This window comes from Mercenaria mercenaria, chromosome 1, assembly GCF_021730395.1.
Source record: "Mercenaria mercenaria strain notata chromosome 1, MADL_Memer_1, whole genome shotgun sequence".
NCBI classification, from domain to species: domain Eukaryota; kingdom Metazoa; phylum Mollusca; class Bivalvia; order Venerida; family Veneridae; genus Mercenaria; species Mercenaria mercenaria.
In genome coordinates, this window is record NC_069361.1 from 41476715 (window position 1) to 41504218 (window position 27504).

The 27504-nt window shown below is 33.0% G+C and overlaps 1 protein-coding gene across 1 annotated transcript in view; it reads right to left on the reverse strand.

Moving 5' to 3' along the window:
• Nucleotides 1–27211, reverse strand: part of LOC128556733 (uncharacterized) — a 52681-nt gene extending 25470 nt beyond the window's left edge. Inside the window, exons 1-34 of the mRNA XM_053542411.1 lie at nt 27112–27211; nt 26703–26736; nt 26293–26425; nt 25932–25995; nt 24554–24666; nt 24153–24238; nt 23659–23717; nt 18437–18558; nt 18121–18220; nt 17688–17790; nt 17373–17538; nt 16769–16958; nt 16230–16438; nt 15674–15777; nt 15338–15513; nt 14879–15024; nt 14466–14642; nt 13953–14111; nt 13606–13748; nt 12656–12726; nt 9827–9987; nt 9429–9595; nt 9037–9223; nt 6272–6436; nt 5663–5842; nt 5346–5493; nt 5061–5129; nt 4605–4759; nt 4001–4139; nt 3503–3721; nt 1749–1815; nt 1348–1511; nt 701–822; nt 368–509 (exon numbers count right to left, since the gene is read on the reverse strand). Coding sequence (XP_053398386.1) covers nt 368–509; nt 701–822; nt 1348–1511; nt 1749–1815; nt 3503–3721; nt 4001–4139; nt 4605–4759; nt 5061–5129; nt 5346–5493; nt 5663–5842; nt 6272–6436; nt 9037–9223; nt 9429–9595; nt 9827–9987; nt 12656–12726; nt 13606–13748; nt 13953–14111; nt 14466–14642; nt 14879–15024; nt 15338–15513; nt 15674–15777; nt 16230–16438; nt 16769–16958; nt 17373–17538; nt 17688–17790; nt 18121–18220; nt 18437–18558; nt 23659–23717; nt 24153–24238; nt 24554–24666; nt 25932–25995; nt 26293–26425; nt 26703–26736; nt 27112–27211 — 4540 coding nt within the window. The remainder of the gene's footprint in view (nt 1–367; nt 510–700; nt 823–1347; nt 1512–1748; nt 1816–3502; nt 3722–4000; nt 4140–4604; nt 4760–5060; nt 5130–5345; nt 5494–5662; nt 5843–6271; nt 6437–9036; nt 9224–9428; nt 9596–9826; nt 9988–12655; nt 12727–13605; nt 13749–13952; nt 14112–14465; nt 14643–14878; nt 15025–15337; nt 15514–15673; nt 15778–16229; nt 16439–16768; nt 16959–17372; nt 17539–17687; nt 17791–18120; nt 18221–18436; nt 18559–23658; nt 23718–24152; nt 24239–24553; nt 24667–25931; nt 25996–26292; nt 26426–26702; nt 26737–27111) is intronic.
• Between the last annotated feature and the right edge of the window lie 293 nt (nt 27212–27504).

Consider the following 27504-nt stretch of genomic DNA (forward strand, 5'->3'; position numbering starts at 1 on the left):
TTTTCGAAATGATAATTGAGAGATGATTGTGCATTAAATTAGTTAAGAACTACATCGTTATGTAAATAAGCAATGTATATTAAACTTCAAACATGCAATTTTATCAAATAAAGATATATTTTCGTGCTGTTAGGTAGCTTACATTTTACTTTTGACTTTTGTTATATCAAAATCCATTGAAATGTGACGTATCAATAGCAATACTGTCTACTCATCCAGATATTCTGCAAATTATGCAAATATAAAGACCTTTATATGTATCATCTCGTTTTAAATCAACATTCTATGATTAGCTGGCAATATTGCATTTAAGTTCAAATAATAATCTATTGCGGCAGTATTGTCTTAGATGTACTACATGTATTACTTGTTTTACTCTTCCAGTATCTATCTTGAAGGTCTTGCTTAGAACCATCAATCGGTAATTTTTTGTCGTTGAGATAATCAATCAATTCATCTTCTTCTAATGTATCTGGAGGGCGAAACGGTGGTCCATCCAGTAGAAGATCCTTCGTAAAGTAAGGGTAAACTCTTTCAATGTTTTTGTGAAGTTTGTTTTTTACCAATAGGGTCTTTAAAATTGCTGGCAGTAAAACATGTTTTAAGATTTCATTTATTGGAATAGACTTTTCAATGAATAATTGCAATTAAAATCTAAGTAAACCACAATTATTTCAGAGAAATGTGTCAATAAACATACATCTGAAATGCCTAATTGTTCTAGGAACAGATCTACAAGCTCATCCACAGCAACCTCGATCACCTGTTCTCCACCCTCAATTAAATTGTCTGCCATGTCTTCAGCCATTTGTGAGAAATCCGCTGCAAAAGTGGTGACATTCAAATGTATTTAATAAATGAAGAAATAAAACGTTTAGTGGTAATAAAATGAAACTGTTATAATATAAATATGGCACTAAGATAAACAGATACAGTAACGGTATCTTAATAAATCCAGTCATTAAATATGTTACTTTTAATTGTTGAGGACCTCTGTGTCCGTGTGGTTAAGGTCGCTGACTTCAAATCACTTGCTCCTCATCGATGTTGGTTCGAGTCTCACTCGGGACGTTGAATTCTTTATGAGAGGAAGTCATCTAAAAAAGGTCGGTGGTTCTACCCAGGTGCCCGCTCTTGACGAAATAATACACGGAGGGGCACCTGGGCTTTTTCTCCACCATCTAAGCTGGAAAGTTGCCATATGACCTATAACTGCGTCGGTGTGAGGTTAAGTCCAACAAAATAAATAGATAAATATTATATATTGTCAGCCTATCATTTTTATTTTCACAGAATAGTGAACAGGATTTTACTTATCAAATTCACAATAATGGGTGAAACATTTACGCATTTCCCAGGATATTGTTCCGTCAGGGTTTACTTTAGGGAAGGGGAATATGGCATCTTTGAGTAAGTCAACGTATATCATGCATTCATCCAAATCGTCTGGATCACAAAGCCCAACACCAACCGACAACTTCACACCTTTCGTCGAGGCATGAATCTTATACCTAGATAATAATATATTTTCGGTTTTATGTCTTACATGTACTACTTTAAATTCTAAATGATATAAACACTGCACTTCACCACCACGGGGTATTCAAGTTACAATACAAGATAATTAAAATACTGATATAATGAAAGTAATATCCATTAATGAAAAATTTAATGTATTAACCTTAGTGAAGAAATCTGCAGTTATTTTCTACATAATGGCAGTGAATAATGAAATCAAGTTTCCTTACTTGATTATGATTTCTTGTCCATCCAAAAAATCGAATTTGATATGTGTCTTCAGTACATCTTCAATTTCTGCAAAAGGAAATTGTTATGTTTCTAGGTAAGACTGTTGTAAATATGTATATTTGAATACATATGAAGATAAACTTTATACCTTATGCAGAAACTGAAATTTTAAACTGATGCATAAGTTTAATTATAATATCTTTAAAATGAGCTCTTACCAGAATAGTCTGTGGTAGCATAAATAAACTTTACAGAGAAATTGAAATTACCAGGTTACTGCTAAAAGTTCTGTCACTAATGTGCTTCCGCAGTTGTATCCCAAGTACTTTAAAAGCGCTCCATTGCACATGAATGATGTGTTCAATAGCTAACGATATCCGTTTATATCTTTCAAATTGCTTTTCAAATGACCACGTTATTTCAAATTGAAACACATGCAGTCATATACACTGACTCATTTACTTTTCAAATTGTAAAATGGACGTAAAGACTGAAATTCGTAGCTATATTAAATGCTGCATAAGGCTACCAAATATGTGATGAATTGTGTGTTATATATAAATTGTGTGGTATATCAGGCCAATTCAATGGGCACAGTTTGAAGGTGGGTTATAGCTTTTAAAACTGGGAAATTATTTGTAGATACCCGTTCGAGTAGGCCTAAAACATCTGTTACCAAGGCAAACATCGCTGCTATAAAAGCTGTGATCAAACTGGATACTCGATTGTCGGTGAAGGATATAGCCAGCTGTACTGGAATATCACAAGGCAGTGTGCAAACAATTCTGAAAAAGCGTTTGGACCTGAGAAAGGTTTGAGCTAGGTGGGTACCTCATTTGCTCACCGAGGAGCAAACGAAACAACACCATTAATGTTCCGGGAACTTTTGAAAACATACAAAGACCGTGATAGTCGGGTAATTTCCAACTTGCTGACAGGTGAGGAAACCTGGTTGTACATGTCTGAGCTACAGAGAAGGGCTGATAATAAACAATGGAAGCGAAAAGATAAAAAACATCCCTGTATTGCCAAGAGAACAATAAGTTCGTAAAATATAATATACGCAATTTTCTTCAAGAGTGCCAATCGTTCAAGTGCCTTGTCCATATAGTCATACAGTCACTGGACGATTCTGCAAGATCTCTGTACTGAAGAAAGTGAAATCAAAAGTTTTACAATACAAAGCGTCCAAGCAAAGGATGGTCAGGAGTCCATCTTATACACAACAAACGCCTCCTCTCATAAGCTGAAGATTATTTAGTCTTTTTTTATTTTTAAAAAGGTGGAAGTTGTAAACTATCCACCTTATTCAACTGACCTCGATCCATGTGACCTTTTTCAATTCCAAGATCCAACACTTTCTGGAAAGAAATATACGTCCAGAAGTTCTCTCGGCAGTGTCATTTATCAGTGTCTCAAACGGATACCAAAAGAAGACTATTTATCTGGGTTTTTTTTTGCGATTGGATAAAAATGTTATGGAAATATGTTTCGGTACTTGGGTAATACTTTGAAGATTTTTAATGAAACTTATTTGATAAAACGTAGCACTTAAGAAATCCGAATCCAATGTCTGATCTGTTTGCAGGGCCTTCGTATTTCTAAAATTACTACATGAAAAATATGAAAATGGATTCTGTGTATTTTGTTGATGTCCCTTGTGTTATCTTATATCGAATTGATGAAAACAATAATATCTCAATAAAGTGGAAAGTTTTAAATTTATTAAATACAAATAAAAGTTTTTCATTACCGCCAACAAGTTTGCTGGAGTTCAGTACGATGTGCCATGAATCCAGTCCAACTGATAATGCTAACGGATCCGGGTCTAACCTTATGTAAGCTCTGAAAGTCTTTTGTAGCATATCAAACGCTTCAAGTGTTAAACAACACTCAAGTCCCAAGCACTTCTCATCCAGTGTACAGTATAATGTTTTGGACGTTGGTAGTGAAAATGATATAAACGGACAAGCTGAAAATATACAGCAGCTGAATTATTTACAAAAGAATAATACCCGGTTAACGCCATTACTTATTAATTTAGAATTCAAAATCAGACTACAAAAGCATAGAAGATAATGCCTTGAACATGCAGATACATTTCATAATGACATCAATTATTGTTAGAATGTAGCGTAATACGATATTGTGATTTAATAAAATATTTGTACGTTAACAAATTAAAATAACAAATGAGATGATGCCTATACAAAAACAAATTGAATATGGAGTCTTCATAATTAGCACTTACTGTGTTCTACTTTTAGTAATTCTTTTATCATATCGTCTCTGTTGCCTTTTGCCTGCTTTCCCCTGTTCAACAGTGCGTTTTCTAACTCTTCATCGGTCATATGATACGGACTACCACATGTTTCCTGATCGATTGCTTCCTGTCATATGATAAAATTTATGTTACACTACATGCATAATCCGCCAAGCTAGTCTAGTGGTAAAGATTTTAGGGCTGGAAGTCGTGGGTTCATTCCATTGCCGTGTCATACCATAGACGTGAAATATAGTACTTGTAGTTTCCTCCTTTTGCGTTCACCATTGAGAGGATAGTACTAGGACTGACGAAACAGTGATGTCAGTATAATGCCAGTATATTCGACTTGTTGGTGAATCATATAACGTGTCAACAACGTGGTATTTCAGTAAGCCAGCACTATAAAGTTGGACATTGCGCTCACTGATACGGGTAGACACAGTCGTTTATATGACTGAAACATGGTGAAAAAGACGCTAAACCTGAACAAAAACACGCACATACTAGATTATAAAAAAGTAATAGTAAAACAAACTCATCTTCAATAAATGTGCATTTTTTAGTATTATATAGATCACAATACTGTTACCTTAACTGTTTTCATCAATGTTGCCATTTTTTGTTTGGTCTTGTCAAGTCCTAGGTCATCAAGAAATTGAATGATTTGACCCATTTTTATTCGACGAATAGAGAATCGCTTCAGGAATCCTTTAATGTTGTCGACAAGCGTTTCTAATGATGCCACTATAATATTATAAAGCATATATCATTTGTGCTTCAAATTAAACTTAGCGTCAGTAATACACATACATGTAACGGTGCAGTTTAATAATGTAAATTAAATAGATACGGTCCACGTTCATTCATTGTAAAATTAAACAGTTTTTTTTTAATAAATGCAATGTTAAGAAAAACTCATTTGTTGAAACAAAGAGTTTCAAAAATATGTGTTTTACAAAATAAACTGCTGAGACTGAGCTAAATGCAAAACACAACTGCAATGCTGTCAATTTATGCTGGATAATAAACAAAACGTGAATCTTACTAAGCTTTTTCAATACGTTCCGTTTCCTCCTTCTTTTCGATAGCCTGCTATACATTCCATCCGGATCGTCTGGTGATATAATTAGGTTAAATAATTTATCCATATATTATATATCTGAATATAGGCAGAATGCTATTAAGTGGTACATAGTATATAAAATTGAAACCAGTATTAGTTCAGAATACAGTTTAAGGTATATCAGAATGTATGCATGTTGTAACAGGAAATATTAGAATAAAAAAGGCTGACACAATTAAGTAATCTATAAATATCAACACAACAAACCTTTTAATGCTTGAACATCCTGTCCAGGTTGATCAGCTTCGTTCATATCATCTGTAGCCTGTGACTCATCAACTGGAACATCCTGCGACGTGTCGTCTTCCTCTCGTCCATCTGGACCAACTATAACGCCGCTTGCTAGTGTTTTGTCCTAAGCAAACAATCAAGGTTTTAAAATCATGTTACACGTATTCGTGCGAATAACATGCTATAAGGCCCGTTCAGGCTGTATGTCACGATGATTTAAATCACGATTAAATCTTTTAATTATAAATTATCAATAAAAATAGACTTTTTAACTTTTGTTACTTAAATCTGACCTTATACACAACTTTATAATCATCACATAGCTGTTTCCATTTTGGTACTTCTACCAGTCTTTGTGGTATGTAGTTGCTTGGGTCAACAAATCCACCATCTCGTCTAATAGACAAATGAATATGATTGTATTCACCACACGGCGATTCTGTGACAGTTCCTATGACCACGCCAGCAGATACCTTATCAAAAATAATAGTAAAACATAAAACGTCATAATATCAAATTCATTAAGAGAAGATCCTACAGAAGCATAGAAGGTAAATAAGCAAATTAATGGCAGAGTCAGTTTAATTGTGCCTGTTCATGAACTGTTACACAATGTACTACACCAAAATATGGCCTATTACTGACTAAAGCGAATTTCTATTATGCACATACAATGAATATACTCTATGATTACAAAGGACCAACAAATATGTCAAAGAAAATTAAATAAGGACAAATTTCTGTTAGGAAAATCTATATACATTCAGTACCTAATCAGTAGTTATATACATCTATCGGCATTTCACATTAAACACGTGCTTGATATTAAAGCATCCGTGTTCACCTTTCAAACGCATAAAATATTTTGCTGAATAAAACTTCACAAATAAATGATGCATTACCCTCTTTTCATCATAGGATGGATCGTCCAGATGCTTGATGTCTGCTTCAGGATCAACATTTGTTATCACCAATTCTGAACCAGGTGGAAGCTCTCCACATTCCAAAATAATTATTTCATTCTCTTTCTCTGAACGTACCACTTTTCCAGAAAATGGGGCCACCATCTAAATCGATATTACATTTTAGGTAAGAATATGGTGCAATATTGTTTTTGAATTTTTTTTTTTTCAGAAGGAACACAAACAGTGGTTATAAACGTTCAATACCTGTCTCAGCATTGTAAGTAAGTATGCTTAGCCAATCGTTAATATGATTTATTCATTTGTCGTCATTTTTATTGCATTGTTAAAATGCATGTCTAATAAATTGATAAAACACCAACTACACTATGAAAAACCCACTTAAAAACAGGTTGCATAAATTGTTTTGTAAAGTGTGTTGTGGTATACGCTCCCCTCCCAAAAAAATAGTGAATATTACAATTTTGAAAATTTATAACGTAGCATGGCAAAACGTAGTCCAACTTGTGGCGTAATGACCACTTTCATTTCATTTCAGTCTGATAATATGTTTAACTCAGGCACGTCTGACGACAGGCATGATCGTTGATTATTCACATTCTAGCATGAATTATAAAGGGAAGGACAATGTTGTTTACGTTAATTCTGTCTGCTATGAATTATTTACAGAAGTAGAACATTCTCAAAATCTGTTTAAAATGAGAAAGATGTGAGCAATCAAATATTTGATTAGACTAGCCACCAGACTGATAATAAATATATTTCTACAATTTTCCCCCTTTTTTCTAATTTAATTTCATGAGAGACAAAAGCCAGTCTATTTTAGAGGTTTTCACAGAGGAATGATGTTGCAATTGACATAGGATATAGACTGGCTCAGTTCACTACATTCTAACATAAAATGTAAAAAAAGATATATCATAGTCTAGGAGCTAGTCTAATATATCATCCAAAAGGTTGCCAGCCATTTTGTTTCCATTGCAACAATTAAACAAAATGGCGGATTTATTAAATTTCTAGACACATATTTGAACTGTATTTACTAAGTTTTCTAAAATAATTTCTGTACTTTTTCCAGCTAAAATAACAAAAAAATGATTACCTTATATCTTACACTCAAGAAACATATGCAATTAACCTAAAAGTATTTAAATTTTTATTTGCTAAAAAGAATTCAACAGTATGTAAATGGCGTCATGAACACACTAAAATGGTAGCCACTTCTTTAAATTTCAAACTGCGGCATGTTTTACAATAATGGTCCGATTTTAAAAATCATGTCAGCTCTATGCAAGGCTGAGGATAGCTTTTATATGCATTACCCTTTAAGCTTTAGAGTATAATATATCAAATATGAATATTAATTTGCTGTAGATAGTAATATAATCTCGTGAACAAAAACATTTTAGCATGTTCTGCTAAAGACAAAGAAATAACTCTTACATAATATATGCATGTGATCACATAGCATTTATCAAAGTATCGATTTATCCACCGAAGGTAATCCAGAATGGTCAAGAAAGAATAAGCTCATACAGATCTCTCCCCGAACATGTTTTGTTTTCAAATGTTGTCAGATAATATTAGATCCTTGTAAATATGCAATTTATTTTGCGCTAATACTATCAAACTTAGCTTTCAATTATATATCATCCTGTACCAAGGGTGGTTAGCCCATCTGAATTTTGGATACTGTACATACGGAGAAAACGTCTCGATTTAGGAATTACATTTGCCCATATATTCCTAATTACTTGGCGGACTTTCATGACATAAAGTGTATCGAAGACAGAAGACAGTGCTTTCCTCCTCAGATAGCGTCTGCCATCAGTTCATCAATTTTCAGAACTTTCCTCAAACACTTCACCCAACTGCTTTTCGCGGCCAAACGTACACATTATCTCAGTTGGGCTGGGTGTTTGAAAGTAATAATGATAAATGATTGCAGAAATTTGTACTGAGGAAAGCACTCATTTTGATGTATTCGACGCGCTCTTAATCCTATGAAAATCCGTCCAGTAATTAGCAAAATAACGGAGAGATTACCAGAATCGGGTCATTTTTTCCGTGTGTACGTTATCAAAAATCAGGTATGTTTGCCTCCCAGAATACCGATACATGACGCTGAAAAAAATGCATCACTAATGGCAAAAACACATCGAAAATGTAAATCAGCGGATGACTTTTCTTGGGTCATTCTAAGTGTTCGTGCTCATGATATGGCATATCTTGCAATACACAAAATCAAGCACAAACACAAATTCGCTGTTAAGGAATATCTATGTTTTCGCCAACAAATAATACTTGTGTAGCAATCACGTCTCAAACACTGAAGTGTCAATTAAATTATTTAGAAATTTATCACTCAGTTAGTGCGTCTGGTAAGTAACAGCTTTGACAGACCTGGACTTGTTTTTTTGTCACATTTTAAGCAAAATGAAACTGCGATACAAAACATTATCTCGCCTTCTACACGTTTACAACATTCATTTGTAAAGAGACGTCACATGGATACCAAAAATATGGCATGGTAAACATCCTGCATTTGGTTCAATATACAAAAAAATAGTTGGATTCAGTCAGATTATTACTGAAAAATGAACTAGTCTTTTCTTGCTGTTTGGTGACCAGATCAAGGATATACACTGTCCCGGAATAATATCTGTTCCTTAATCCGGTTAAGCGCAAGTACTTTTAAAATGATTTCAAAACTGAAAATGTAAAGCCAATTACTAAAAGGTTACCTGTTCTCCAGTTTTGTTTAAAAGATCGATTCCGTCGTTGTCGTATTCAGTGTTTCCATTTCCTAGACTTGCAGGATAAAATCCCTCCCCGCTACATCCACCACCATTCACACGTTTTTCACGAGGAAAATCCTTGTGAAACTTTGGTCCAAATATGCGATCTACTAACGACCTTGCGAATTCATACCTGCAAAGTAATCGTGTGGACACAATAATATCATTATTTCGTTACAATTGAAATAACAAATTGCAATACGAACGGAAATCATAATGCAATTAATGCTGCTGCTACTTGTCCCACAACAGATTTAAGAGTAATCTTTTTAAAACATAATAGAACCTAAACATTTTCATCTTATTGTTAAAATGTTGGATTATTTAATCATTCTCACCCTTTCTTTAGCGATTCATATGCGTCTTTCAGATCTTTAAACGTGTCGAATAGAATTTCAAAGTTTTTCAGATAGCCTCCACCTATATTCCGCAATGAGTCAAGAGGTGCCATTAGTGATTTTATTTCTCTTTCAATTTCAGCTTGAATTTTCTGTTTGATCTTTCTCTAAAAAGTAATAGCAATTTGAATTTAAATAATTTTGTCCACTATTGTATAACTGGCTGCAGTTTGTAATTTCTCTGTTCCTTATCTTGCAAGAAAATGTATGCGTTTTAATAAAATCTGTATAAAACAGAATAATTACATATTTCAGCTTGCAAACAATGACAGTTTACCCTAGTACAATAAAATAATGAAACAAAAACAAAATATAAAATATTTCTGTAATGTTCTTACAAGAGTGGTCTTCCCTTTAGTAACCTTTTCAGCTATGTCATTTTCAACAGTTTCACGAAGCCAGTCGCCACCTTTTTCTCTGATTGCATCTGCAGCGTCGCGATAAAGGTCAACGAGATTTTCAACTTCCGCTGTTAGATCACTCCAATAAGGACCGATTCCTTTAACAAAACAATATATATGTATTTATATTTTCTGGTCCTTTGATACATGTATAATGGAGTCCATTCAATAGGTATGTAACAGAATTCCCTTTTATCTCTAAGTGCCATGTGGCGGCTCTAAAAGTTCCCCGTACTAGGATTCAGTTTTATTATATTTTCTGGTTCTTTTGGATCATGGAGTCAATTCAATGGATTTTTAAATGAGTTCCGCTTAATCCAGTGCAAGGGGCACGAGGGGTGTTGCACATTTCATTACATCTCAATCAACCCAAGTCTGCTACTATTATACTTTGTTGCATTCTGTGCTTCCAAATGATCCTTTTACATATTTCATTTACTATAAAAACAGCAATCCTTAAGTGCCGTGTGGCGTCTGTAAAATGTTTCCCTGTAATTGGATTTAGTGGTCCGCAATGAGTGCTTTCCTCTGTACATATTTCTGCAATTTCTGCATTCTGTGCTTCCAAAGGATTCTTTTGCAGATTTTATTTATATTACTGGTAACGTTTTTGCTACTTTGAAACAAAAGTTCGCTTCTCAGTCTATCCTGTGCCTGCCTCGGAATAATAAATTTGTGTTTTCAGAAATATGTACTGAGACACAATAATTATATCTAAGGATCAAGACATCTCTAAATTTTGACAAAAGGCTATATATAGATGGGATGGGCGGTTATGATATACTGTCAATCTGTTAGTCGATGTTTTCTTCGAGCGCCCGTATGATTTGAATCGTACCTATGTTCAAGAATAAATTGTACAAGATAAGGATTTGTTTATACAGAGGTCAGGATACGATATGACATTTTAGCATCCAAATTTCAAGGCTGTGTCTTAAAAAAAACAAGAAAGCAGACCAGTAGGTCACATTCATGGTCACTGAAAGTCAGAATTAAGATCGGTGTGCAAAACTGTACATGTCATCCAAATTTTAAGGTTGTATCTTTAAAAACAAGAAAGTAGGTCAGTAGGTCAAGGTCATAGTCGGGTGACCCCTATTTACTTGGGGTCATCAGGTAATTATAATAAAACAATCTACGAAATATGATCTGATAATGTTTGAAGTATTTTTCCAATATAACTCATATAACATGTGACCACCGGGGCGGCAACTCTTAAAACCCCACGGGCATAATTCGAACAATCTTGTTAGATATCAGCTAGGCAATGATACATACAAAATATCAAAGTATCAAAGGCCTAGGCCTTGAACCTTCAGACAAGAAGATTTTTATTCTTTTTCTATATAAGTCTATGTTAAACTTGGGACCCCAGGGCAGGGCCGCTTTTGACCCAAGGGGCATAATTTGAATAATTTTGGTAGTAGATTATTAGGTAATGCAACAAACCAAATATCAAAAGCCTAGGCCTTGTAGTTTCAGGCAAAAATATCTTTTAAAATTTTAAAGTGTTTTCCTATACAGTCTAAATAAAAAATTGACCCCCTGGGTGGGGACATATTTGACCCTAGGGGGATGATTTGAACAAGTTTGATAGAAGATCTCTAGATAATGCAACATACCAAATAAAAAAGTCCTAGATCCTGGTTTTGGACAAGAAGATTTTGACCGTTTTCCCTATATAAGTCTATATAAACCATGTGACTGCCAGGGCGGGCCAAATTTGACTCTAGGGGGATTTTTGAATAATCTTGGTAAAGGACCTCCAGATGATGGTAAATACCAAATATCAAAGCTTTAGGCCCCTTGGATCTGGACAAGAAGATCTTCAAATGTTTCCCTATATAGGTCTAAGTAAACCATGTGACCCTCAGGCCCGGGCCATATTTTTCTACCCTAAGGGGATAGTTTGAACAACCTTTGTTTAGCGGACTACTAGATGACGCTACAAACCAAATACAAAAACCATAGGACCTGCGGTTTTGGATAAGAAGATTTTTAAAAATTTTCATTTTGGTTGCTATGACAATCATCCAGATTTCTGCATGGATTTCAATTCTTTGGGAAATTTTGAAAGAAGACCAACAAAGGACCATTCCTGTCAAGTTTTGTTTCAATCTGCCGAGTGGTTTTGAAGAAGAATATTATTTTGAAATTGTTGACACACGATGCACGATGCACGACGCACGAGCGGTCAAAAAAGCTCACCATAAACTTTGGCTCAGGTGAGCTTAAACAACAATGTATTTCTTGTGCACAAATCGTTCAGAGATGCTGCATTTCCACTGGAGTACAGTACCAGTGGTTCCTAAATTACGTAATCAGCTGCACTGCAACTTTAATGTTTAAGGTTTATTATTGATGTATGTCTGAAACAAATGTTTATAAATACAGACCTTTATATTATGTACATGTAAACGGACATTTGATATGAAGATGATATGAAACAAAATACATAATTGTTTAAATGAAACAAAATATTTATGAATATTTGTTCAGTTTTACATCTAAAGGCTATTTTATTTCTAATAACAAATATAATTAAGAAAAAAACTGGTTATAATTTTAATTTAAAAAGCTGTAAACAACCAGTTCTCAATGTAGGTAAATATTTACTTTTAACTATCGGTAAACAAACTACATTTCAAGGATCAATATAAGATCATAAGTTTTAGTCATACATTGATTCGAAAGGAAAATATATTGTATTGCGTTATCATTGTTTGATCGAGAAGCAATCCTATCATAATTCATATGATATTTTACCTTCAGTGATGAATGTATGATTCATTATTTCATTTTTCGTGTCATTCAAAATGTTGATGTTCGTATATATACTGAAAATATAACCAAACATAAACAAAGTTAAAATATAGTTGCAACAGTTTAGTGACCAATATCTATCAATTACATTTTACATACATGTAATTATGTACGGTCTAAGAATAGCATCAAATGTCAAAGAAACTAATATAGTAGGCAAAAGCATACAAAGTTTAGTGGACATATCTTATGACCCTGTCTTATGATCAAACAAACAAATTAAGTAAATTCGTACCCTGCCGAATGAAACAAAGCTTTAACCTATGAAAAGCATATCTGCATATAAAAAAACAGCATCTGTTTGTTTTTAAATTTATGTCAAGGAGAAGAATTCTATAAGACTGTGTATCTTTCATTCTTATCCTTTGTCTTCTTCAAGTTATGATGTATGTATTTGATTTGTACATGTATTACAGGGAATAAAATAGTTCTACCATGAATTTTGAATTTTGACTCCAAACCACGTCTTACATTATGTAACTGAATTACGGACTATGCTAAAATTGCATACATTCGCCTTTGTTGTTAATATTGAAATTAAAACAATTTGTTAAAACAAAACACAGATGTTATAATATGAACATGTCTCTAAATTGCTTTTTGTACTTTTAGCGTGTGTAAATGTTGAGTTCTGCTCAACCCGGGGCTAGAGGGCGTGGACGGTAGCATGCATTTCCACCACCGTCCATGAACATGCTCAATCAAACCGAGCCTGCAACATTTTCGTTTTTGTCGTGTTGAGCGACCTGTGATGTTTCCACTTTTTCTATTATATTATTAATTGAGAAATTACTCACGTTTACATCATAAAGAAGGGTTTCTACGGTTTATTGCAAGTGACTACATACTTGTTCTTTTCTATACTGAGTTCATACTGGTTTAATCTAGATTACCTGATCACCCCTGCACCTATCTTGAACAGTGATGTTTTGGGGTCTTTAAAGATTTTCATGAATCCGCCGATTATATCTTGCACCGCCTTAAATACATCCTTCGCTGCTTGTGGGATAACTACTTGAACGGCCTGAACTATTGACTGAAAAAATAATAGTTTGAACCTCTTATATTTTATCAACATTGATTAAATCTACCATTTTATCCATACAAGGTATTGTGATAACAACTAGCACAAATATGTTCGAGTGATTACCAAATAAAGTAATAAGGTTACAACTGGAAACTGAAACTATACAGTAAATGATTGACTGAAGACGGTAGAACTAATAGAAGGTATACGCACATTGTATAACTTCATTACATCTCCTTTGACCTTTTCATAAAGACTAACTACTGCATTGATGAATTTCATCACAGGTTTTATAAACGGAGGTAGACTGTCTAGTTTGAAAGTTGCAAGTTTTTTCATGACATTGTATATATTGCTGGCAAGATGTGTTATCTGAAATAAAAAAAAGAGAATATGTTATGTTACGAAATAAAGAGGTTTCAGATCATATAGAAAAAGTTTACAAATTGCAAGAGCGCCTAAAGCTTTATTTTACTTTTCTACATATACCTTTGCTTTATATTGACGTTGACTTAATCTTACTGATAATAGCAAGTATAAAATGATGGAAAATAAATACAATTTGGAATACCCTTCATATGCGACAAGGTCGGGAGATTTCTATGCCGAATATATATTTTTAGAAAATACAGTGAGTTTTATTCCCAACAACGCTTGTAATACGTGGACCATTTATTTTTGTAATTAATTCATGATATCCGTCAATATAAATGCTTTAAAGCTTGCCTTCTTTGGTATTTCCGTCACCGCTTCTACAAAATCATCAACGATATCCTTCAATGAAAAGTCAGTAGATATGATTCTCTTGAATGCCTCTACTCCTCGTTTCACAGCACCCACAACTTTGTTTACTATGCTTGTGAATTGCTTTATAAGGTCGAATCCCAGTTTTGGATCTAGTTCCTGAAATGATTTAAACAGTGCTTGTACCAGGCATATTTTGCGCATTTTCCTATGTAAACATTTTTTTCATTGAATCAGATCATACATTCTACATGTAATTGCATCAGAATAGTGACTTCGCTACAAACATTTTAAGATATTACATTTCTTCATAATCATTTTCTAAAATATATCCAATAATACTTGATTTTTACCATACACTATGTTCAATTTAGTACAAAATCATGTTTTCCTACCTTTAATATATTAAGAGCATACTTTGCACCCCCTTTGAAACAAATCCTTGCTAGAAAGAACTCCATGTTGATGCCTATATATCCCAAATGGATCTTTACATACGCTTCATCATGTACCCTTACATCTATACTTCCTTTTATCAAGGCTGAAAATAATGTTTTCAACAAGGAATGAAATTGTCCGTTATGAGCTGTTATGTCCAATCAAAGATATAGTAGAAGAGGTTTTTGAAAGTAAATAGCATTTCAATAATGACGTTGTTTGAAATTATTTTTGTATATGATACATATACATGAAACGTTAATTATGTCTAAAAGCTATTGACATTGGTAAAGGGACAAATAATGTTAAGATTATGATAGAGATGCACTGTACAAGTCAAGTTCTCGACTACATCTTCTTATTCGCATGTACTTCCAGCGTTATTTCATAAAGACAAACATATTCTTGAAACATACACATCTGTAGATCAAGGAGATTTTCCATTATCAAACCAAACGAAGCGCCAATCGAACTTGAGCCAATTTGTTTGCGCCAGTCTACACCTGGAGCTTCAAGTCGAAATGCAAGTTTTGCGTCAAATATTGACCTTTTAGCGATTCCAGTATGTGCAAGTCCAGTTCCATTGCCAGTGCTGAAAGGAAAGAACAAGCGTAGGTCATGCACAATGCCTACAAAGGGCAACACATCAAGGACATGTATAAAATGTAATAATATGTTCTCGAATTAAAGTAGATTGAGCAAATACTTCTATATGCTTGTTCTGAAATGAATGAATTTAAAGTAATTTCTACCTCTCTGCAATTGCTAGTGGATGAGCCTGGTATTGCAGGAGAGCTTCATAACGAACTATATCATCATCGTCGTATAGTGCAACTTTTTCTAGCTCATGTAGTGTCTGTAAAATAGTTATTGAAATTTATCTATATTCGTATTACACTATACTGGTCAAAAACATCCAGTAATGGCATACATGAAAAAAGATGGTCAGTTGTTTACATATGTTCTCACTATTCGACCCGCAGTTCCATTCCCACAATATTAATACATGCATACCGGACAAACTTTGCATAGAGATTTTTCAGAGGTACAGGAAAACGATAAGAACGTATATTAGAAGAGCAAACTAACTTTATTACATGTGAGTCTAGAGCCTTCTTAGCATTTATTGGCTTTGTTTTTCGAGTAGAACGTGAATGGCACAAATACATTACGTCTGAATGAGGTTCGTGGCAGTTTTATTTACATAAAAACATGCGTTACTCAAAAATGGTTTCATTCCTTTAAGTTAATACAATATGTGCATTATATAAATCAACATAGATGTCGGATAAACAAAACAAATATTACATTTGCATCGTGGAAACTCCTTAGAGCGTGAATTCCTGTACGTTTAATCCACTGCGAGTTTGTTGAATTTACATGTGACACAATGTGCTCGTACGACACTTGTAACCCTGCATTGCCGATAGCATCAAGCATGACAACCTTGTTGTGATCATATTCTACACATTCAACCTCTGTCATTGCCGATCTCTTCATCTTGAAATTCCATGGATCTAATTTCAAAATATGAGCAACCTATATTATTTTCTTATACAATATGGTTAGTTCTTTTTAAAGTCGTGAAAAAAAATAGACGTGTTGAAACGTATTTGCAAAGACAGACACTTCAAACATTTACTGTTTTAACTTTTGAATACTGTAAGAGTTATTGTTGTGAATCTAAACAGCTTCATTTCAATTATTGAAAATCTTCATATCCATAACAAATAGTGTCGGTGTCTGACTAAGTGTACCTTTTCTGGTTTCCACAAACTTTAACTGAAAGCTAGTTATATCTATTTATTGGCATATCACATCTAACCAAGATAAGCAGTGGAAGTTACCGTGTAATCCAAGTTCGTTGTGAAGATATTGTACAAGATTTTCAGCGTGTTTCACTTGACCGTATTTCTTCACACTACCAACCAATCCTCCAAATGTTAAACAGGACACTCGTCTGATTTCTTTCGAGAGGGGTATACTTTCAGACCTCTTGCCCTTGAAGCAAAACTTCTCAATAGTCGTCAGCATTTCCTGTAATGTTTAATGCATATTTATAATGGTTACAGCTACGACACAAACCGAAAAAGGACATTATTTCACACATGCCTGAGCGCACTAAGCAATTTGTGACAATGATGCCTTTAAAATGGTATTTATACAGTTAAAATATATGCAGTGTATCATTCTGCAACTACAGTCCATAAAATTAACAAACGTGTTTGTAAACACGGACGGTTCCAAACAGAAGGGGAAGAAGCATTTTATAGAAATATTTTGATAGCAAAATGCAATACATATCGTAGCCCTGACCAACCTATAAACTGGGCCAGTCTATTTTATAAGTGCAACAACATTGACCCATTTAAACGAGCTGTATTTTACCGTGTCTTATTACAAAATATCAGAACAACTGCGGAACAACTCCAGGTTTGAAGTTTCACTAACCATATTCGGCTCATGGTCTAAAGCTGTGAGTGATTGAAGAACTCTCATAAGAAGAGGTTCATCTGTTTGGAGGTTGTTTAGCACTTTGTTCACAATAACATTTTGGTTGTTTAGTGCTATAAAAGCATCTGCCATGGTATTTCTGTTTTCTCTGTTCTTTCTTGATCTGAAAGAAGTATTATGATGAATGGGTAAATTTTACAATAAGAATGAATAATCTTATTTGAAAAAATACCCAGACAGTGCGTGCGATGGTGTGTTACAAATTCAAGCATAATGTCACAGAATGTCACAGAAAAGAGTGACAATACTTACAAAGTAAGAAAGTATGAATTTGCAACTTCCTCAACATCTGACTCAGTCATTTGTTCAAGAGTTCTGATTAGATTATGAAAGCATATGCCAAGTTCCGGTGAGCCTAAAATATAGAGATATACATAATGAGCTTTACTGTTGATTTTTTAAAATAGTTATGTCTTTAAAATTATAAATGAATGAAACAAATTTCATCATATTTACACTTCCGAATATGTTCTGTTATGATAAAAAATGCTCTAAAAGAAAAAGTTTCAGTATGACAAAAATGAAATTCAAACTCGTATGGATCATTAACAGAAAAAAAAAATCATAAAAGCTTGCTTTATAGCTTCTAACTTTGCTTGCGTTATTGTATATGACGATATCATCAAATAGTGAACAATTTTTGTGTTGATATATTAGAAACATTTAGCGGTAGTATTTAATAAACCTTGTTCCGGTTGTTGGCGGATGCATGTCAGATTGCCAGAAATATAAGCCTTTGCGTTCTGAATTTGACTTCGTGTTTGGTAGGCAGCTCGCTTTTTAATCTGAAATATATTAAGTAAATTCTATCATTTTTCAAACAACATTCAATTTTACGCTAAATTTATTTTGCTTTAAAGTTTCGTCTAGATGTAAATGCAATTTGGAATGATTTTATTAAAATACTCAAGAGACATGAATGATAACGCGCGTGAATATTGTCTGAAAATGTTCATAACAAGAGTTTGCTAATACCTTATACATTTTACAACAATACACACCTTCTTTGTGTGACTGATGCTTCCAGTTTCAATGTTTAGAGGTTTTTCAGATTCTGCGGAAAATTCTCTTTTCTTGAAAAATACTAGTCTGTCTTTTGAGCTGGCAGTTACCTGTGGAAAGCCTGTCAATAAACAAACAAGTAAAATTTTGATGCAGAGCATCAAATCGCCGGAGAACTTAATTTACAATAAGGTAATCACGAAATTTAATGATATACTCCGTATCGAAAAAAATTATCACGTGAACCGAAACAGGTAAAAGCCAGTGAGTGTGTTTATATACATACCACATGTACATATTGCAAAGATTAACTAGTATTATCTATAATAAATCACACATAAAAATGTAATTAATTTCTATTGTTTAAATGAAAATACGACGTTTGATTCTTTTAGGCAATGTATGTAGTTATTCATATTTTTTATCTGACTTCGAAAACATTTTGGATTTAAAAGGAATTTATTGTCTGTTTTACAAACAAACGCATCGTGTGCATAACTTTCAATAAAAATGTATACTTTTTTCAAAGACCCTGTTTTATTTCCTCTTTCTTTTATGTAATCAGCAATATTTTAGAATTCCATTTAATTTTTACTCCAGTTCAAAGAACTACTAGAGGCCATTTCTGAAATTATTTGTAGAATGATTCTGTGTCGTTTGAGGGTCAAATTGTTTAATTATTAGCAAGTGATAAGAAATAGATTAACTGCGGTTAACCCATTGTAAAGGCATTCTCTCTGAAGTGTAGTGAGAATGTTTACCTGTTTCAGATCACGTGATAGGGCTTTTGATACAGTGTATAGGAATAAGTTCTTTATGCATTTTTTCTATTTTCCTAAAACGCTATCTTTTGAAAATAATAAAAATCTAATGCAATTTTCAGCTCCTAATTCCTTTATGTAAGCCTTTCATTAACTGCCTTTTTTTTCTATTAATTACAATATCATTTTTTTCATTGTTACATTTTAATAACTTCTCCTAACAGCTGCAAAATCCTAAATCGTATCAAATATAGTCGCCGGTTTCTACCGGCGACTAATAAGCAAACATTGAGAAAATTAATGTAAATTAATGTTAATTCTTGTAGACTTTCCATGACTTGAGCAGTCCGGAAAAGCTCGTATTGTTAACATATTAATTATGATAGTCGTATTTTGTTCTCAGTGCCAGTTTCACCATCGTATTCATTACCTAGCCTAGCTCGTTGCGAATAGACAGCATGGTTCTTTAACGTGCCCAGTGTATAGCACTGATACACGCAAGGATTGCCTGGGTTCCTGACCAGTACACCTCTAGTATATAGTTTCTTTATTTTAGGAAATGTACTGTATTTAGCGCACATGAGTTAATACGTATCATATCTGTTTGTAATAAGGCGATAAAATCGCTGCTACAAATTACCTCTTAATATTTTATCAAAGAATCTTAAATGGCGGTTTGTCAGATTTTGCCATGTAATGGGGTTGTTTGAAATGATACCATCTGATAAATTACACTTATCTATGTTCACTGAGCACTTAATCCATGTTAGATTCGTGCTGGGTGTAGTTTTTAAAATTTCATTTTCCTAACCTTGTTGCCCGAAAAAGATATAAGTATATATAGATAAAGATATGATATGAATGTAAAACAATAAACAACAAAAAATTGTCAAAGTTTTGCATTAACAGTTATATGATTATCAGAAATTCATTAGAAATGCCAGTTTCTAAAATAAGTTTAACTTCTCTTTGTCTATCTTGGTTGTGAAACCAGATAATTTAGAAATTTATAAGTTAACCACAGTTTCAATACTTTTGGTTCAGGTTGTTATAATATCACGAATTGTGTCAAAGCTAATGATAATCATATTTATTAATTTACAACTTAAAGAAGTACATGTCTTCTTGCTCTTTTTCGTTTTAAAGGGGGTATTTACAGGAAATGATACTCTTTTTTGATATTTTTCTTTTATTTCTCTGTATTTATAATACAAATATGTTCACAAAGAAATATTTCATTTTACCCACACACACTCACTTATATATATGAACAAAAAACAACAGCAACGTAAAACACACACGGACCCATACATATATGCATATGCAAACACACAAGACTGTTCTACCAAAGTGTTCTAACACAAATAATATGCATATGCAGAAATTAGCAGATATATTTTTCAAAAGAAAATTTAAATTGACGCATAAAATAGGATTTCTTTCCATTTCTGATACTGTTTTTCTAATTTGTCGTGCTGAAATGCTATACAGCTTTCAATTTCAAGTCTACACCAGATATATTTTACAAACAAAATAATTACAACTATTACTCAATTCATAGATTTGCGCGCTTCTGGTTGGCTGCTTCAGTACACGTGACCAACTTTCATTTCTCAATGAAGCCATCACGTATTCATTAGATGTAATTAATATTCATAATTGTACGGACTACTTTTTCGTTTCTGAAAAAAAGTTGGATTTTTTTTTCAAATAGGAAACAAATGGAAGAAGTTTTTATAGTTGTAATTATAAGAATTAAATGGTATTTTTCTGCGGTTCATCTATGTATGAACTATCAGGAAGTTTACACCTAATTTTTACATAAACACTCGGTGTTTATGCAAATTAGGTGTAAACTTCCTGACAGTTCATACATAGATGAACCGCAGAAAAATACCATTCAATTCTTAATTGAAGCTTGGTCTACATTTTCTTATTTTACAACTATAAAAGTTATATTTCGCTACTAGAAGAATAGAATTTTTCGCGTCTTTTAGTATAAGAAAAAGAAAGTAGAGCAGTTAAGTTCTAAATGGACGTTTCGTTCATGAAAGTAATCCCACCCCCTCCCCAAGAATTTTTGTGCGCATGTATATTCCCAAAATAAGTGCTCTATAGATTCAACATTCATTGAACAGAGGTCACATATATTCGATATGACCTGTTTTTGATTTTAGCATACTTTTATTTGTCGCGATTATTCTGTGCAGATATTTTAAATAATATTGAAAATTTCTATATTTAATGTCTATACTTGACGTTAGTATATTTCTTTATATTTATTTCCATTGTAAATTTGCATTTGGTAACTATGATTTATTTTCTGCCGTGTTCGGAGATATTTGTTTCTCTACATTCAAAAATATTTTCAAAATGTCTTTGTTTGGTGTATCATTTCTAATATTGTCTGTTCATTTCCTGTGGTATGCATCTAGTTAGAGTCATATACTTAAGACAATCTCCATTTGTTCATACTAATTTGTTTTAGCTCGAATGTAATGAAAGCTTCAAGCTTATTGAAACCATTCTCGAGTCCGCTTCCTGGAAAAACCAGTACTGGTGTCATATGAGAAGTCATGGTCGTGACCCCACTTGGGATCGAACCAACGACCCCTGGATTGAGCGGCCGACACATTAATACTGCTATTAAGGTTTCAAAGGACCTTTTGACCGACCTGTGTCAAAAGGTGCGTCGTCTGCAAATTGTTGTGTTTTTCCACAAACAGTTGGTGAGCAATTCGATACAGAAGTGATACTCGCCGCACCCTTTAAATTTTCAATCCTTCAAAGCCAACATTGAATCAAGATAATGTCACCGCCCTTCAAAAGATAAAGGTTATATTTCTTGCCAAAGAATGTAAAAAGTAAAAAAAAATCAACAAAAGAAAACGATTTTAATTTTTTAAGATCATAGAGTTGTAGTTCTTGGGTCCGTCACTTTTACTATTTATAAATGTTGCTATTTCACAATTTTGCAAATTGAAAATGTGCCGAAAGGGAAACAACTTTTCAAATAAATGATACAGCTCCTATAATTTGATTTTCTCCCTTTGGCATCTATCTTTTTATCAAGTTAAATTGATTTAAATTCATTGCAGTCAATGTTTTAAATATAATTTTTCAAAAAAAAAAAAAAAAAAAAACGAAATTAGTTCATAAAGAGAACTAGTTCTATAATAATCGAAAATAGGATTACTGACCATTCTAAGACTACTTCTTGTTGCCACGGTACCTATTATTGTATCAATCTACATTAATCAAAATTATTACCTTTAATTTTAGGACGGACGGGCAGGTTGGCAGAATGACAACGTAATCTTAAGACGAACCATATTAATTTGGTTGAGAATGATTATAAGTACAACTCTATGTGACAGAACATTATTGTTGAAGGAAAACATGTATATTCACATATGGAAAGATAGATAAAGTGATAGCTTACAATAAATGTCAAGACTAAAAGTAAGAGAACAATTAGATATTAACATTATTTTCTCAAATTGGGCTATCTTCCACTCTGCATGGTAGTTATATCAAGTAAAAGAATTATTTATGAAATAATTCAAAATGCATTTAATAATCTTAATTTGCGTGTCCGCATACTTTTTATGCGATGATTTTCTGAGGAAGAAGTTTAAACGGAATAACTCCTATTCAGTTTTGTTTTAACCTAAAATAGGAAGTCGACTATAATTGTCTGACTTTATTAAATTGACGAAGACGTTTCAAGGACCCTTACGAAAATAGTGCAAAACAATTAGAAGTGATTTAAGATTTTTGTAGTTATCAAAAATTAAACATAAAAATTAAACAAATGCAAACATTTTCATTTTTTGTCTCTCTTTCTGCCATTCAATTGAAGACAAGATCAAAGAAAATAAAATGTATTTTGTATACGCATGTCATTCTGCCATTTCCTTATAGACATCTGAAAGCTTTAACTAATACTTACGTATGTCAAATATAAGGAAGACAAACATAAAAAGGATTAAATATTATGTCCTTAAGATAGATAAAGTAAACACATCCATTTAAATCAATCAGTTAAAATCCACTCGTAATGGTAAACTAATGCTTGTTCTTAAACAAGAGAGTAAGTTAAACAAACGATGACATTGGTAAAATGATAACAGATCTTCAAATAAACAAGTGTGCCAAAATTTTGTTATTCTAAACTCTGTCCAATAACGTAAACACAGTAATATCACAGGCGACAAACCCTTGTTGTTTACTTGACATACGTTTTATTGATTTATCTGTGATAAAATATTTTGGATTTGTCAACAGAGATATTTGATCAAGTATATTTCATCAAAGAGACTATCACAAATGTAGACTGGGGAATTTAGAGCTTTAGATTAATACTTAGTAACATAAGCTTTTCAAATATTTTGCAGACTGCACAATCCACATTTTACGACATAGCTTAGGTTATAGCATAGGTAAAATAAAATACAAACCCATATCAGAGAAGCCTGAGACAGCATGGACTGGTCTCATCCCGTGGAAAGGGTCAAACCTGCGTAAAGTAAACAATGAAAACACTTACATGATATTTCGATTTGACAGTGGCGCGCATTTAAAATAATGGAAGAATCGATGCGAATAAACAAAAGCACAGTTTGCGCAGTTAATCTCAACATAAACATTTAATCATGAAATTCTGAAATTTGCAAAGTTATTTTGTATTTAACAGATCTTTATGTTTTATTTTCTTTTGATTCCTTATGTGACAAACACGAGGCCATGTTTACACAATGGATGCTGTAATGAACCAAATAAGTATTACAATGTTATTTTTATATCATCGACGGTATATCTCTATTTCATGTTCAAATTACAACTTGGTAATTGTTCAAAGCATTCACAACAGAGTTTTGAAGTGATCTATACCCTGACCAAAAAACAACAACAAAAAATCAACTTTTAAACATATGAGGAAAGCTGAACTTACTCGGACTTTGTAGAAAAGTCAATACTAATTTCTTCTTCTATCATAACACTGTGGATAGTGTTCAAGTCCTCATTGAAATGTAGCATCTGTAATTCATTTCTATACATTGATATCAATTGTTTCTCACTGGGTACCGATTCAAATATTAAATTATAAAGTCGGACATTTCTTTCGCATAGCTGTTTACATGCCTTCAGTTAATGTGTGATATAAGATATGTAAGCCTGTATGAATAAGGAGCTCAAGAATCAGTGTAAAGGATTTTTACAAATAGTTCATGCAGATTTGATATAAATGGAAGGATATCACCTTTGAAGGCAAGTTTATGCTAAAAGTAACTTGTTTTGATATGGAATTTAAGGACAATGGAGCAGTTATTAATAATATTTCTATCATTTTACCTTTGCATATGTTCCATTTCCATTTACTGACTGAATCTTTGTAGAATTTCTTGTTTTAATATACTCATACCCCTTTGAAGTTTTGCGAACTGTGTAAGATGCGGTGTGCTGACCTGATAAATAAAACATACTTTCGCTGACAAGTCCTGGATAGAAGACACTAAAGTAAATTTCCTTGTCAAGCTAGTTATAAGATAACCTATAAAATCTATAAGAAGATCCCCTGGATGCGTAGAATGTATATATTATGTAAAATAATAGCACACCCGGTTCGTGAGAGGTAATAAAACGTGCAACACTCCTAACGTCCCCTAGAACCGGCTTCAGCGGATTTCTGTTATGGAAGTATAATGTACTCCGTTATACCAAAGGACCAGAAAATATAAGTAACATAAATTACATTTAATATCATTCAAATGAATTTCGAAATTAATATTGGACGAAAATTGAGATCCTTCTGATTGATGCGGAAACATTACTTTTAGATATAATAAGCTCTTCTATATTATTTCTTGTTTAGATGACGGACAATAGTAAAGGGTAATTTCATTGATTTTGTTAACATGACATGACCAGTTTCTTGTATTCACATATGAAATGTACCGGTTTTAGATATTTGTACCACGGACTACATCAGACAAATTAACCCTTACCCTGCTAAATTTCTAAAATGGACTGGCCCATCATTCAATTTGGGCAAATCCATTTATTATTAGAAGGAGTGTTCACTTAAAATTTACTGACTGGATAGCGAACAGTGCAGACCATGATCAGCCTGATGTGCATGCTGATCTTGGTCTGCACTGGTCGCAAAGGCAGAATGACTTGCCGCCAGCAGACTAAAGGTTAAAAGTCACTTGATAGATAGATAGATAGATAGATAGATAGATTATAGACAGATTTGCATATATACATCATATTTTATCACAACGTTTCAAACCTATCACATAAAATATCACAATAAAAATATAGCACAGACTTACTTTAGAACATTTACTAGCACATAACTTATTACTGTCTGTTAATAATAATCATGTTATGAATCACAGTTCGCTTACAGATACCTATGCCTACATAAAACCTAGCCCATTTTATACAGACTTTGACAGAAAAAAAAGAAGTGTACTGAGGAAGATGTATATAAGCAGGAAAGCCCATAAAAGTGTAAGACTTATTTCCATTGGAGTCCTCAGATAACACGGTTTTCCAAATGTTTTCGTAATATCGTATTTTCTCAAATACCTACACGTCCGTACTTAATTGAGAATCCCGCAGTTTCCTGTTTTATTCTATTACACAAGTACGCAAGTATAGCTTAAAACGAATGTACGTTTATGGAAAGCACATTTAATGTTAAGTGATAGAAGCAAATGCAAACCTTCCCTTCCAAATTCGTCAGTTTTGTATCCCCAGCTTTCATGTTCATTTCCTCCCTCTTCCACCTGAAAATCATTCGTTTATATTTCAGTAATTACCGTTAATTTTAATATAATTGCAAAGAAGAAGAAAATTCCGATGCCTTTTAGCTTTCAGCTTTTGCAGCGCGTTATGTAAGCTTTAAACTTTTGCAGCGCTTTTTCTCATTGTAACAGTTATTTTCTACTCTCAGCAATAGCATTGATAACGTAAAAGAAACAAATGTCATATATAGAAAATGTGAAGGGCAACATGAAGGAACAAATAGTATTGAACTATTTCATAATCGTAACTGATGTACCGGCCCCTATATATTTGTTTACCTCATGACGATGATGGAGTTTGCTGGACAGCATGCCCGCAAATCCTTTTTTGATCATGAGAACTTCATTTTCTTCATCAGTTGGATGGTAGACTTTCCTTATTTCTCCTCGGTGGCTTATCTCAAATGAAAACCTGAAACAATACGTAGAAATATATGTATTCTTTTATCAGACCTCCTCAAACATTCAAGTATTGTCTCTGATATTATACCAATTTTGTGGATTTTATATGAATGTCACACGTTATTTAAATATATCCGATGAAAGTGTAACTGAAAGACTAACCGTCGGTAGTTGTTCTATAAGTAATATTCACAACATACCCTAAAGATATATATTTCTAGACTGACGAAAAATCTTCATGAGCTACTTTACAATAAAGCAAAATTTAAACAATAATCATTGCTTACCATTTGGAGAAGTCGTGATGTTGGTTTTCAGCCTCTGTTGAAATATATTAAACGTCATTTTAACGCAGACGTAAATGTAAACTGGGTGTATTCTTTAGAATTACTTTTTCCTCAACAGTCTATTAAAGTTATCCAAGAAATGCAATAAGAAATGCTAATAAGTAAATATTAGCCTTTGAATCATTTGTAAGTTTCATCGGGCTATTTTTTTGTAGTCTGTATAGTGTGTACAATTTATTTGATGAATAAAACCTAATGTTGATAATAAATCACTTATTTCAAAATGATAATTATTAGCTACAAATGGAAAATACATGACAATGTGCTATAGAAAAAGTACCTTGTGTATGCGAGTTAATAACAAATTCTAGTTACATGTAAACACAAAAACATGGTAAATTTGTCTCACCAGGATGGCCTTTAGGGCTAAATATTAAACCATGAACGACTAATAGCAATTCCTGGAAGTTGTCATTTTCTGCTATGTTAACGAAGCCAATCTGTAACATTTTCATAAAATGATATCAATATTCTTAGTGTTACGTTCTCAATCGACTTGATAATTACAATGTTCTTTGGTTTAAAGTGCATACAAACCGAGATGATCCGAACTCAAATTTTGGGGGTCGAGGCGGTGTTTGGGGAGTAGGTGGAAACGAAATGTATGGATATATTTGTAGTATTATTATAATTTATCTAAGATATCCAATACAATGAATTGCTTAACTATAACAAATTTTAATATCCCGTATAATGTGAGATATAGATACTCCGTGCAATACATTTTGTTTCGAAATTCTCT